Source organism: Neophocaena asiaeorientalis, unplaced genomic scaffold, assembly GCF_003031525.2.
Source record: "Neophocaena asiaeorientalis asiaeorientalis breed wild unplaced genomic scaffold, Neophocaena_asiaeorientalis_V1.1 scaffold123, whole genome shotgun sequence".
Taxonomy (NCBI): Eukaryota; Metazoa; Chordata; class Mammalia; order Artiodactyla; family Phocoenidae; genus Neophocaena; species Neophocaena asiaeorientalis.
In genome coordinates, this window is record NW_020173666.1 from 15,040,570 (window position 1) to 15,054,893 (window position 14,324).

Below are 14,324 nucleotides of genomic sequence, written 5' to 3' on the forward strand. Positions count from 1 at the left end.
CACAAAATGCTTTACTAGCCACAGCCAGTCAATTACCTGGCCTTCCAGCTGGTGGGCCACCATTCTCGTTGTCATCCTTCAGAATAATAGCCAGACCCACTGAGTCGGCTGGGAGGACGGAGCTGCTGAGGTCCACCCGAGTTAGGCTCTCAGGCTCCCTCTCAGAGCCCCCCGCAGCGTTCTGTGGGCTGTCCCCTCCAGCTGTGTTCCTTTCTGGGACTTTTCTCTGGGGTCTCAGCACAATGTGAACGATGCTCTGCTGATCCAGGTCACAGCTCTGTGGGAGAGTGAAACAAAAACACAAGAAAGGGCAGACATTAAAACACCAGCAGGAGCTGAATGTGTCATCAGTTCTAGAGTGCGTAAAAGACATTGGTTTATGTCCAATGTCTGCATGCAGTCATGGAACTTAAAGAAAAGTGACACGTGTGATTGATTGATCAGGATAGGCACACTCACCCTGCAGCAGGGGTCAACACCTACACATGTGTGTGTTAATGTTGAACTGGGGCCAGAAACTGAAATGTGGGGATAAATGGAAGACGACAACAGACGAAAACTGAAGTAATATTCAAAGGGGCATGAAATCTAACGGGAAAGAAACATGTATCACACTGCATACATAACCATACTGAAAAGCAGTATGCTTTTAAAACTGACTTCCTGGAAATATGTCCTTATAATTTTCAAATTTAAATACTAGCACTCATTTCTGTTTTAAAAAGCACAGAGTTGGTTATTACCAACTACAGGGCAACTTTCTCTAGAATTTACCATACACTCGTTTACAGTAGGCTCCACGTATACTCAGACATCACTAGCAATCACACCACCAGGCCAGTGAAGCAGGAGGACAGGGTACCAGTGCCATCTCGGATCATTCACTGGTTCATCCAAACTCACAATTAAAATCAGTGGACGTCTACAAAAATGTTTTGTATCTACATATTAATGTGTACGAACAGGAGACTTTAAAATTTAGTAGAATTAGTAGAAACTAACACAATATTGTAAAGCAACTATACTCCAATAAAAATTAAAATAAAATAAAATAAAAGCATAAAAAAAGAAAAGAAAGTTAGACATCAGATAATTTACTTGGACAGAAACTATACTAACTTAAGTTAAATCTCTGTTTCAGAAATTAAAGATGATACAAATAGATGGAGAGATATACCATGTTCTTGGATGGGAAGAATCAACAAAGACACAGTCGTTCATCTGTCTGTCCCTCCTCCCACAGAGCAAGGACCCTCCTCTCTCTACAACATCCCCCATTGCCATTCTCCCTCATCTTAGGAAGTTTAAATAACACCCACGCAAAACACAACAACACTGGTAACAATCATAACCCCCCAAGTGCCGTGTTATCTCTATCAAACTTGTAAGAATGGTGCCTGACACTCACCAGCACGCCCTGCCCACACACCACCGCTTGGTGTCAGCCTCGCCCACTCAGGAAGGTCACCAGCATGCCCTCCGGTCCCAAATCCCACTCTGATCTCTTCTGGTCCCGTGCCTCGGGTCTCGGTCACATCAACACACTTCCTCTACCTGCCGCCTGTCCCCGCAGCTTCCCAGCTCTCCCCAGGACTGCTCCTACTCAGCAGTGGTCACTCTGCGTCAATCTCTGTCCCCTCAGTCCGCCCCTACCTGACTTCCTATTTCTGTCAAGGCACCACCATCCCCCATGTTATCCAAGTGTCGAGGCTTCCCCTCCCACCTAAAACTCCAATCATTCTCCTATGTTTTCTAAGGAGGGCTTCACCACCTTGGAACCTTCCTCCCTACTGTTACATCCAGCAAGGTGTCAAGAGTAACTAATTCTGACTCAGAAATTCCCTTCACATCTTCAGCTCCTTTACATCCCAATTGTCACCTCCTCATTTTAGGTCTCCATCATTACAAGAGCTTTGTAATTACTTCCTTACCTCTTGTCTTTCCCCGCAAACCTTTTGTACAAGAATTTCTGGTGTGTTCTACATAGTCTTTCTAAAGTGTCTCACTATTACTGGTTAAATATAGTCTAACATCTTACTATCTTCTTCAAGTGTGTTTGGACTCTTCTCCTTTCTAGACCAACTGTCTTTTCCTCTCCATTATATATGTAGATTATATTATTCTTCAAAAAATATTCACTCTCATCTCCCTTCATCCTGCCCTTAATTTTGGGCTAAGCCATGTGGTCAGCTTTGGCTAATAGGACGTTTGCAGATGTGATTGAACCAGGGTTTTAGAGTATATTTGCACCACTGCCCTGGCTATCAAAAAAGAATCCCTGGAAGTTTCCACCTCTTCAGCCTGGGCCCCAGCACTGCACACATGGCGCAGACCTGAGCCCAAGCCATGGAGAGGATCAAGTGCAACCCCACCTATAGCTTGAGCAGTCTTCCAGCTAAATGCAGGCTGGGGCTGCAGACCCCCAGATGACCTGGAGATGCACGGGAAAGAGACGGTTATTAATGTATGGCACTGAGATCTTGTGGTTGTTCATTAAGCAGTAATCGCTGACAATACACTTTTTTCCATTCTAATTGGACTAACAGACGTTCTACCACCATTTATCATCACCTCAGGGCTCGGCCAGCACTCTAGAGACTGTACAAAGCCTTTAGCCTAAGTCATATCAAACAAACCAACATCAAGATCTGAGTACACTCAAATGTGGGCATGTGAGGACATGTGCTTTGCAACAAGGAGAAACAATTGAGAATTAGCATCCTAACATATCCTGAGATTTTCATCCATATTGTGCTCTTTTCAAAAGGTTCAAAAAATCAGTCAGATAAAATTCCTCTCTCCACAGTCATAACGTACATGCTTCATGTGATACTCCCAGATAAAAATAATGTCTTTCTCTCTCATCTGAATCCGGGTAATCTTTGCCTGCTATGCTCTTCCACTGCAGTGATCAGAGCCTGGACATCGTGTGTGTGTGTGTGTGTGTGTGTGTGTGTGTGTGTGTGTCTGTGTCTGATCCTCCAACTTAATTTAGAATTCCTTAAGAGCAGCGACTGGGTTACACTTCTACTTTTATTTACCAGAATGCCTCACACAGCACTTTGAACCTAGTAGATGTAGAAAATTCATCTATGAATTGAAAAGGTAAGTGACTAAGAGAAAATAAGAATGAATGAATGAACAAATATAAACAGCTATAGATGCATACACACAACACCTGAAGTGTTCCTCAGGGAGCAAGAAGACTGCAGAGAAGGAACATGGAATTCGAAGTCAAATAGATGTAATTTACTAGCTGCGTGATTTTTGGCAAATTACTTTCCCTGCATAAGTTTCAGTTTCTACATATGTCATTAGCAATAATATTACCAACTTTGATGATTGCTCTGAGATGTAAGGACATATACAGAGTGCAGACCCAATCCAGTCACAACTCAATATATAATTGTCAGTATCACTATCATCATTTACGAGTTTTGAAAACTAAAGACGTGGGTCCTTATCTTGTATAAAGATAAAACCTCAGAATAAAACCTCAGAATCCTTTTTGGCTGCTCCACTCACACAATCTTATTTGGAAAATGTATAAAGAAGGTGGAATAAGCAGAATCGACAAATGTGACAGTTATTCTGGTAACTTTCCAGGCTTTCCGTGAACTAAAAGTTGATACAAAAAATATCACTATATGCTCAGATGCCAGGAAACACATGAAGAACCTGAGCAAATTCTCAGGGGCTGCTAAAATTGGACAAATAGGGAAAAAATTTAAAAACTGAGGTTTTCCTTTCAAATCCAGATTTTCCTAATGCTCAGAGTAGAGCTGCAAAGGGGAGTAGGAAGATCCCAAACAGATTTCAGTACTTATAGTGATATTTATAGAACATATTTCCCTGAGACTCCATCCATGGTTCAGAGACCATTAACTGCTTAATTCTTTGACTCACTTGTAGAAAATGTTGTTGATTTCGGAAGCAGTCCCTTTGCCAGATGGCTCAAGTGCACCATCATGTTAGTTCAGTTCAAAGCCACGTTAATAGCATGTCCCATGGGCAATAAATTAGATACAGTTTAGTTGTCCAGCCACTCCGAAGCCCAAAATAATATTTAGTTCTCTTGGTATATGAACGATCCCTCAGCTTTGGGAGGTAGAGATTTTCATGAGAAGACAGCAGAGTTTTCAAACATTGTTTTAAGCTTCTTCAGGGCAAAAACAATGCCTTATTTATCTTTGTTTCCTCAATAACCACAATATTGCTTGGCAAAGAGGAAGCAGTACATTTGTGTTTTCCTTATAACAAGTCATTAATTCAACAAGTAAGGCAGTGACATAAGTTGTTTACTGTGGACAAAACAAGTGGGTATTCACCCAGCTGGGCTTGGTCTTGTACCGTCAAGCAGAGCTGTTGTCCCACCAGGGACTGAGAGCTCAGTACCATGGACTCTCTCTCCAGGACCTCTGACTTGGAGATACCCCAGGATTAATAAAACATCTACGGGAGTTGTTTGCCAACCAATGACCACCTCTCATCCAACTGGCCATTATTCCACGATATACAAGAAATTGATGTAGCTTTCCTTTTCCGAAAAGGAGTCCTTCTGAGGACATGTAGTTGGAATTCAAATATCTGACAGCCTGGTAATATAATTCGAACACTGAAAACAAGAAAAATTTGAAAAACCTGAGAATGCTTTTCAAGATATTCTTAACCTTTTGAAACATTGTAAAAATAAGTAATGTTACTCTAAGAAGAAAAATTAACAAGGATTGAAAAGTTATTGGAATGTTGTCCAAGCACTTAAAGAAGGGTTACACAGATAATCTTTAAAATGATTAATAATGAGTTTAAAAAACAGTTAATAACGTCACATATTAACAAAATGCTTTCACGTGCTATGCCAATAACAATTACATTAATAATAAAAGTCAAATAGATACATAATATGCTTGAGCTTTGTACTACTCTCCAGATTGTGTTACAAGGTCTTCAGATGTAGTAAGTTGCTTAATATCCCCATAGTGAACTAAGGGAGCTGCTCTTACCATCCAGAAGTGAGTTGTATGTAAAGCCAGGAGAACTGTGCCTGGCACAAACTAAGCTCTTTAAACATTACTTGTCTCTGTTGTTCATTTCTATTCCACTTCACAGAAGTTAAAGGTGAGCCACAGAGAAATTCATAACAGGCTCAACGTAATCCAGCTCTTAAGTATGAAACCAGGATGGGAACCCAGGCCAAGAACTCCCGATAACCTTCTCTGACTCTCCCGAGCTCCACTATGTGGCTGCAGAGAGGAAGTGAGGTAGTGGGTGGGATAGACAGAGGAGGACAAGTCTATAGGGGCCATGGTGAAGAGTGGGGTTTGGAAGCTGCAATGGATCTGCTTCAGGTACAAAGTAATGATTCGAAGAGCCAGATATGTTAAAAACTAGAGAAGACAGCCACTGGGACCAGGGCAACCTGGAGGCCACAGAAGAAAGTTTGTGTGGGTCTGATAAAAAACAAAACCAAACAGGACGACAAGACAATGAAATAAGAATCAGTGCCAGTTATAGATGCATCAGTCAAACCATGCAAAGTAAGAACAGGGTAGAGGTGGCCTGGCAACAAGGCTGGCAACCCCCAAAGGTTGGTGCCAGCTTCAGCTGTTTTTAAGTCAGCTCCCCTGCAGATCCCAAACCCCGAGAAGACAGCACTTGTCACATGGGGTTACACTGCCTATTTATGTGTTTCTCTGTTACCAGACAATTCCATCTTCAAGAAAAGGTACTAAATCTTCCTAATGCTGAATCTACAGTATCTACTGTAGTGACCCGGTGGTCATAGTACACAGTCCACCTGAGTTTGTTGAATGACTCCATGATCCTGTGAAGCACATGCCAATTGCTGCAGCCATTGCAGAGGTAAGGAAATGTGTCAGACGGCTTTAGTGAGTCGCCTAAATATGACACATAATTAGGAAATGAAAGAGCCAGATCCGCGGCCCATGTTTTCTGGCTCTTAGCCCAATGCTCTTTCAAATATCCCACTTTGGACTCCCCACGTTTCTGAGTTCATCATACAAGGATACATGTTAGACAGAACCTCCAACGAGTTGATTTTTTAATTTTGTTTTTAAAGATTTGGGTTTTTTTTGATGTGGACCATTTTTAAAGTCTTTATTGAATTTGTTACAATATTGTTTCTGTTTTATGTTTTGATTTTTTGGCTGCGAGGCATGTGAGATCTTAGCTCCCGGACCAGGGATCGAACCCATATCTCTTGCATTGGAAGGTGAAGTCTTAACCACTGGACTGCCTGGGAAGTCACTAGTTTACTTTATAAGCACACTGATCAACCTACATTCATCACTATACTTGCTATACAAATGTCCATGGTCTTTAAATTAGACTGGGCTGCCTTCAATCTCTTCGATATTATTCATTCATTTTCATTCTCTCCAACTCTGTTAAACTCTTGTTTATCATAAAACATGGTTAAAATAATTACAGTTGGAAGGCTACCCTACTTCCTATTGCATCCCAACTTTACGTTTTAAGGCCTGAAAATCTCGGATTTTCATTTGAATTTTTAATAGCACGCATTTTTTCCCCCAGAAAATAATATGATCAGCCAAGAATTATCAGATAAAAGATTTCCTAATCTAATAGTCAATGATGTTATCAGATTTTAATTTTAAAAATGATTTTGGCATTCAGGAGCTCTTTCTTAGATAATTTTAAAGAAACACTTTAACACAGCTTAAATTTTCTTCTTTTTTTCTTTTTTGGTTGTTAAAGATTCAGCATGTTCATTACTTGCTTCTTCTAAAAAGAACATCTAACAGATGTTGGTGTAAGCCTACCAGAGTTGTTTTTTTATTTCACCAGAGTTTTTAATACAGGACTACTGTACTTTTCAAGGTACTGTATTGTTAGATTAAAAATGTTTTCTTTATTTTTTGTGTTTGTTTTTTTATGTGTTATTTGTGTGAAAGTATTATAAACCTATTACAGTACAGTACTATATAACCGATTGTGTTAGTGGGTAACCTAGGTTAACTTTGTTGGACTTAACGAATAAATTGGAGTTATGAACACACTCTCAGAACAGATCTTGTTCGTATGTAGGGGACTTACTGTAGCATATTTTCTATGTCAAAGAAAGACAATGTGGCAATTATTTAGGGAGTTATTTAAAGGTAGTTTTAAATGTAATGGTTCAGAAATGTTTTGTATGGTTATTGCTAACAATGAGATAATGTGGTTAAAGACAACGTGAGCTAAGGACGTTCGGTGCGAGTCAGAATAACCAAAAAGAAACTATTCCCACTGATTTCTTTCTCTTGTGCTCTAGTTCACCTCCATAGTGGTAAACAAACACTAAATGCCAGTTTATATTAATTGGATGAGAATAAAAACTGTTCCTTCAACTTGATCTTTCATTTTAAAAAAATAGAGACTTTGAAAAGACATATACTTTGTGATTTATGCTTTGAATTATTTCACATTTCTTACAGCAAGTTTTTATTATGATCAAAGGTATTATGCTACACAGAGATAATGAAAGGCCCCCTCTCTGGTTGCCAAAGGCTGAGTAATACAATTACTGGGAAAGGTCAATTAGCCCCACACTAATTAGCCAGTGTGGGTCTGAGCCATGTCACCCTCAAGTCCCTCCCATGGCAGGCCTGGGGCCATTTCACTACTCATTAGGACCTGTACAGAGGGAGCTCAGTGGGGAGGGGAAGGAGACAAAGCAAGAATCAACTGACTGCTCTCCTTAGCTATGGAGTAAATGATTTACTGTGAGAAGAGGTTAGCGCTGTTGCACAGGTGAGGTCTGGGATTCCATTCATCCATGCCCACCCTTTCCTAAACACAAAGGATAACAGGGAATCAATCCTATGCCTAAAACCAAGTTAAAGTTGTGTTTTATGTTGTAAACTTTACAAGAAATGCCCCCCCAGTGTCGTTTCTCTAAACATTACTTTATCACAAGTTATGATACACTGTTATAAATAATTTAAATATATATGGAATTTTAACATAATTAAATTAATTTTTTACAAATCATTACATACAATGTATGGTATTGCTTGTGGGGGAGTGTCAGGGTTAACAAACAGACCCTCCTTCTTGTGCATACAGGACAAAAAGAGGAATCTTGAATAATAATCTCTATTATGTCTTCCTCCTAAAGATATTTTACCTTCAAATGATTCAACCCTGGGGAAAAAAATATGAAGCAGACAAACTGTCACCCAAACTGTCATTTCACACACCACCTCTCTCTCACTGTGTTCTCCCTTTCCCCAACTCAACAAGAACACCTGTATTGCCAAAGAGATCTTGCTAATAATGTGCAAAAATGGTATTTTGTAGCTTTGGGGCCATTTCCAAAAACAACAAACAAACTGGGGAAAAAAAACATTAAAGGATAAAAAACGCTTTATATTCTTGTTTAAAGCCTATTCCTTTCTAGGCCCGAAAAATTAGCCTCTCAGTTTGCTTCTGGTTTTCTTCTCTTCATCCCTCCTATAATTCCACTTTCTAAAAGAATGTGAAGGTCTTTGGATGATCTCTACTCCTCCCCCCTTCCCTTTGGTTTTCTCTCTCTCTCTCTCTCTCTCTCTCCCCCTCCCTCCCCTGCCCCTTCCTTTTACCCATCTCTCCTATGCTGTAATTCTAATGCTTTCTCTTGGGTGAACACACAGCATGTTGTCCTGTCCCCTCACTCAGAACCAAAAAGAAGCAGGTGTGCCCCTTGCTTGGTTTCAGCCCAATGCTGGTCACTGTAGAACTGGGAACTAACTAACTAAGCACAGGGAAGGAAGTTCATTCATTGCTTCAAGGTTGCAATAAGTCAGTAGCCAACTGGAACAGAATAAGTTTATTTTATTTCATGACTTTAAAACAAACTCTTAGACAACAAAAAAAATGTTTATGTGGAATCAGTGGAAAGCCAGAGTGGTAATTTTGAACTACTGACTACTTTAAATTACATCCATCCCCAGAAAAAAAAAAAAGTCATGAAAAACAAACAAAAAATCTCTTAGGAGAAGCAATGGATATTTCCTTATCCAGTCACACACCTAACCCAGAGCTATAAGAAAAGAGATGAGTGTAGACTCTTGAGGGGAGAAACGTAATCAGGGATCACTTATTCTCAAATACTACAAGTTTCTCACTAAGTCAGGGAGATGCCCTACTGCCATGTAAGACAATGCAGCCAAGCATCACCCTCCTCACCTGGGTCATTCAGTAAATCTGGGGTGTTGCATGTTCCTTGGGCCCTGGCCAGAGCTTGAGTGACTCACAGAGGGATAGAAATATTTAGTCAGGCTCTTCAACAGCACAGAAGAAACAAGAACTGACAGGCATTCATGTTTATTTTTTTAAACAACTGACACAGAGATAAACAGTTTCACACCTTGGCTATAAATTCCTTATAAGTTTCCAGCCTCAGGTTTAAATTTTAGATATAAATACAATACATAGTTACTCATGTCAGCTCCTGTTTCACAATCTGGATGTCTTATGTCATATGCAACAATTCTTTTGCGTGGGATAAATAAAACATGAAACTGCTATCCTCTTCCATACCTGTACTCTAAGCAGATGCCTGCTTGAGTTGCCCTCCAGACACTGGCTGGTATGATGGCATTGAAAGTCTGAGCAAATTGGGACAAATTCCTAGACTCTGTCATCTGACTACAAGAAAGGATACATGGTATTCTTTCCTTCTGTTTCAGCAGTTGGCCCTAACTAATTCTTTCTTGTAATCATTTGTTCAGGAGAAAGAATGTGTTAAGGCCAAAAGGCCCTCTGAAGTACATCCTTGAGGGCCACAGCTCTGCAGGGGAGCGGACTGCTGCTCCAAGGGCTGCACCGCCACCTGCAGGTGAATGAGAAGGTTGTATGTGCTGGGGCCATGACCAAGCACTCTCGGCTCTGGGCCTTTACTCTGAAATAAATGGTAAATATTGTCTTTGACAAAACATTGTTTTCTAAATTTATATAACAGAACTTATCTATAATGAATTTCCTTTACAATTGTTGACTGAGTTTCTTCTTTGTTTGTTTATATTTTCATAATATAAATGTTCTCAGGGTATAAGAGGAGAAGAAAAGCTCAGAGGCCCTTGCAGTCTTCCCCTGGGATAAATCGACTGAAGAAATTTACAGAAATCCATTGTGGATATTAAAACTTTGAGGGCTAAGAGAAAGTGCCTTGAAGTTTGCAGCTAGCATTTTGCGTCTGTCTCTAACAGAAGCTAGTGAAAACCCACATGGGACAGGTCAGGTCATGGATTTAAAGATAACACGTTTTACTTGCACCTATGTTACTCAAGCTACTTCCGCCAGCCTGGTAGAGAGAGAGGAAAGGCAAGGTGGGAGTCCAATTATAAGTAAGCTTCTGAGGGAATCTGGACTCAGCGCCTTAGCCAGTCAAAACAAAGGCATGGCTTCAGGAAGCCTGGGCTCAGCCTAAGTGCCTTGATTTAAAAGAAGGCACTAACCTCTCTTTCATTTTGGTTTTCTTCCAACTAAAGGAAGTATGGTACCTACTTAAAATCCATATCTATCAAGAACCTCAGAATGTGAACTTATTTGGAAATAGGGTTTATGTAGATGAAATTATTTAAGGATCTCAAGAGGAAATCCTCCTGGACTTAAGGCCCACTCTAAATCTAGGAATTGGTGTCTTTATAAGAAGAGAGGACACAAAGTCACACAGAGGACAACTCTAAGTGAAAATGGAGGCAGGGATTGGAGCGATGCTGCTACAAGCCAAGGGATGCTAAGAGCCACCAGAAGCTGGAAGAGGCAGGGAAATGCCCTTCCCTAGAGCTTTTAGAAGAAGCATCACCCTGTAAACACCTTGATTTCCGACTTCTGACCTCTAGAACTCTGAGCAACAAATGTATGTTGTTTTAGGTCACCATGTTTGTGGTCCTTTGTTATAATAGCCCTAGAAAACTCAAAAACGAGGGAAAGGCATTCTGGGCAAAAGGGAACAGGATGTGCAAAGTCAGAGTTGAGAGACCTGAGTTGGGAAGGAGAAAAGCTGGAATACATTATGGCTGGGAGCAGAACGCTTTTAGGTGGAGTCAAATATACATGGGGGTCGCCAGGAGGAACCCTAATTTGGCACTCCATAAAGCCAATAACCCTTATGTATTTTTTCAACATTTATTTAGAGGAGACGTTAACATCTTTAAGGGGTAGAGGTGAGGAGAACTGCTGGTAGAAGCCCCCTTCCCAAACCTTCTCATCTTTGGTTCATTTTGATTAGGTGACATGCACCCTGGTCTACCCAGGATCATTGAGTTTATACATCTTATCCCAGTACGATTATTAAGAGCGCTCCTTTAACTATCAAAGTCTCCCAGTCTGAAAGATAAATCGTATGGTCACTCTACTCATGGCTGCCTATTCTTGGCACACAATAGATGCTCAAAAGTAAATTCTGAAGTACTTAATAAAAGAGTTATAACAGCAATAGTATCTACCACTTGATGAATTACCTACATGCCAGGCACGCTTCTTAGTGTTTTCTCATTTTACTCTGCACAATGCCATGGTGAGGTGGGTACTATTAATATCCTCATTTTATAGATGAGATAACTGAAGTACGAAGACATTAAGTTGTTGCCAAAGGTGAGTCAGAATAATAACTAATACTTATGTGGCACAATGTTCACTGTTTACAAATCCCTGTTACCAACACATTTAATCTTGCCTAATACTTTCACCAACCCCTTCTCAAGTATTATGTTCAGTATTTTAACAAAGTCAGAGTTCAGGAAGACAACGAATGAGCTAGGATTACACAGAAGTTTCTAAGCAGGTGGGCTTCTATCCAGGTCAAAATCTGCATAAAAAACACCTGAGGTGCCAAGGAGAAGAACAGATTTTCACATCGAATCCTAAACCTACAGAATCAGACTCTGCAGGGGTGGGTCCCAGCAATCTGCACTTTGAATTATCTCCCCCGGCTCATGACGTGCAGTCCAGTTGAGAATCTCCGCCAAGGGCCAGAGCTGGACCGGTGCTTGACATCCGGCCTCTCAGTCCCAACTTACCCTCACCCACATGAAATCTTCCGCTCCGGCCACACAGGCACCCTGTACTTAAGACCTGCACCCACCTCAGCCTCTGTTCCAGTGGGCCATTAGGTATGGCAGAGAGCCAAGGGGCAACACAAGGATGTCCTAAGCTAGGAGGGCTTTGGGGTCCCAAGGAGTGTAAAAGAACCACGAGTGTTTCCTATGCTCAGGGCCACACTCCCAGAACCATCTAGGGAGACACTAGAGAAAACTAGCACTAAAGGCCATGAAGGAGAACAAGCTTACCCCTCAGTGGACAGGGAGAATGTTTAATCTGTCATGTAAACTTTTCTAATGGGTTATATTGACTATAAAAGAAAGCATACTGTGCAATGCATATAGAGAGAACATCTAGCCAGTCTGCTTGTGTCAGATACCTACCGACTACCAACAACAAACATGACATTAATTACACCTTACAGGGAAGATCCCAGGATTAATATACAAATAGTAATATCTCTGTGTGCCCACAGGCATATGATATCTATAAGCCTTGCCTGTTTTGAGTCTTTTTGTAAAAACCTATAAAATGTTTGGAGTAGCACAAAAGCAAGCCAATGACAGAAAATGGGTTTTAAGTCAAGTGGAGACTTAGTGAATGACTTAACTTTTCCTGTTTTTATAATCTAGCACACCAGCTCCATTGAAATATGTCTCAAAAGAAAGAGGGCTAAAGAAGACAAGCTTCTTGACCTGGCTTCAGGTGGAAAGAATCTGAAATAAGAGCATGATTTGGCAAATATAATTAATTTTTTTCAACACATTGACTTTATCAAGTTTCTATAAGATGTGGGAGAAGCCAAAAACAGACTCTGTTAGGCTACAGAACAATTTGTAGGACACTCAGGCTTTGAGATAAAAATGTTTTCAAAGTAGTATGTACAGGAAGAAAACAGCAAATGGATAAATATCCATAGATCTGAGGCCAAATATATATGTGGACACTACATGTATATACACACTTACATATCCACACACACACATGTCTGTACACACACACACATGTGTGTGAACATGCATGTGCATATGTATGTACACATACACATACAAACTTTCATGTTTGCTTTTAAATTGGAACACATTATAGAGAATTTGTTATCTCTTAATTATTTGCTAAAAATTCAAAGACTGCAAACTGCTATAAAAATTATGAAAGATTAAAGAGGGCAATATGTATAATTCTGTAACTAAATAGAAGTGTTAAATGAAATATTCATTCAACAAGTGTTTCATGATCATCTATTATTTAACAGGTTCTATGCTATTCTTTTTAGATAAAACAGTGAGCAGAACAGTCACAAAAACAAACTAATGTGATTCCCTCCCAATATCAATGCACTGTTTTTGTTTCCTGAAACTAGATAACTTGATTCTAAAGTTCATATAGAAAACTAAATGTGCAAGCATATCTGGAAGCATTCTGTAAAGAAGAGCAATGAGAGGTATAGCCATAGGAGGCATTAAATATAACATAACGTTTCTATTTTCAACCTTATGATACAGGAACATGAAGAGAGGCTCAATTAATGCAACAAAATAAGAAGTCCAGAAAAATACTCAATGTTTTGGAAATCCGATATTGGCTAAAGGTGGAATTTCAAATCACTGGGAGAAGACAAACTTTTCATTAACGAATAGTCATTTTGAGAAAGATAATATTGGATCTGTATTGATTGATACACGAAAAAAAATTCCTACACACATACGTTATTTATATCTATATATAATTATATAATACATATCACATAATATATCATATTTATATATATCACCATACTATAACTCCTAGAAGCAAATAAGGATGCATTCTTTATGGGACAGCCTTTAAAACTATGACTCGAAATTATGATGCAATAAAATGTTAATAAATTTAACTACAGCAAAATTTTAAAAATAGTCTTTCATTGCAAAACACACTACAGACAAAGACAAATGAAAAATTGCAAGAAAATATTTTTAACTTAGGATACAGAATTCTTAAAAACTGGAAAAAAAGTTTGAAAGTCTGATAGAAGAATGTGTAAAAAGACATGAAACGTTATAAAAATATGTACAAAAATATTAACGTAAGAAAAGATGCTGTTTTACTTATAATAGATAAACACAAATTGAAACTATGTGCCTTTACACCAGTTGGATTAACAACATCTGGAAAGCTTGACAACACTATTGGTGAATCTGTCGCAGAAACTCACACACACCACTGGTGGGAGAGGCTTGCATGATCTTACAGAATTACACGTAAGTTTACCTCATGATCCCCAAATCCCAGTT

At 39.6% G+C, this 14,324-nt stretch overlaps 1 protein-coding gene across 1 annotated transcript in view; it reads right to left on the reverse strand.

Moving 5' to 3' along the window:
- The window catches only part of PRKN (parkin RBR E3 ubiquitin protein ligase), a 1,231,166-nt gene that overhangs the window by 808,747 nt on the left and 408,095 nt on the right, over nt 1-14,324 (reverse strand). Inside the window, exon 3 of the mRNA XM_024747998.1 lies at nt 37-277. Coding sequence (XP_024603766.1) covers nt 37-277 — 241 coding nt within the window. The remainder of the gene's footprint in view (nt 1-36; nt 278-14,324) is intronic.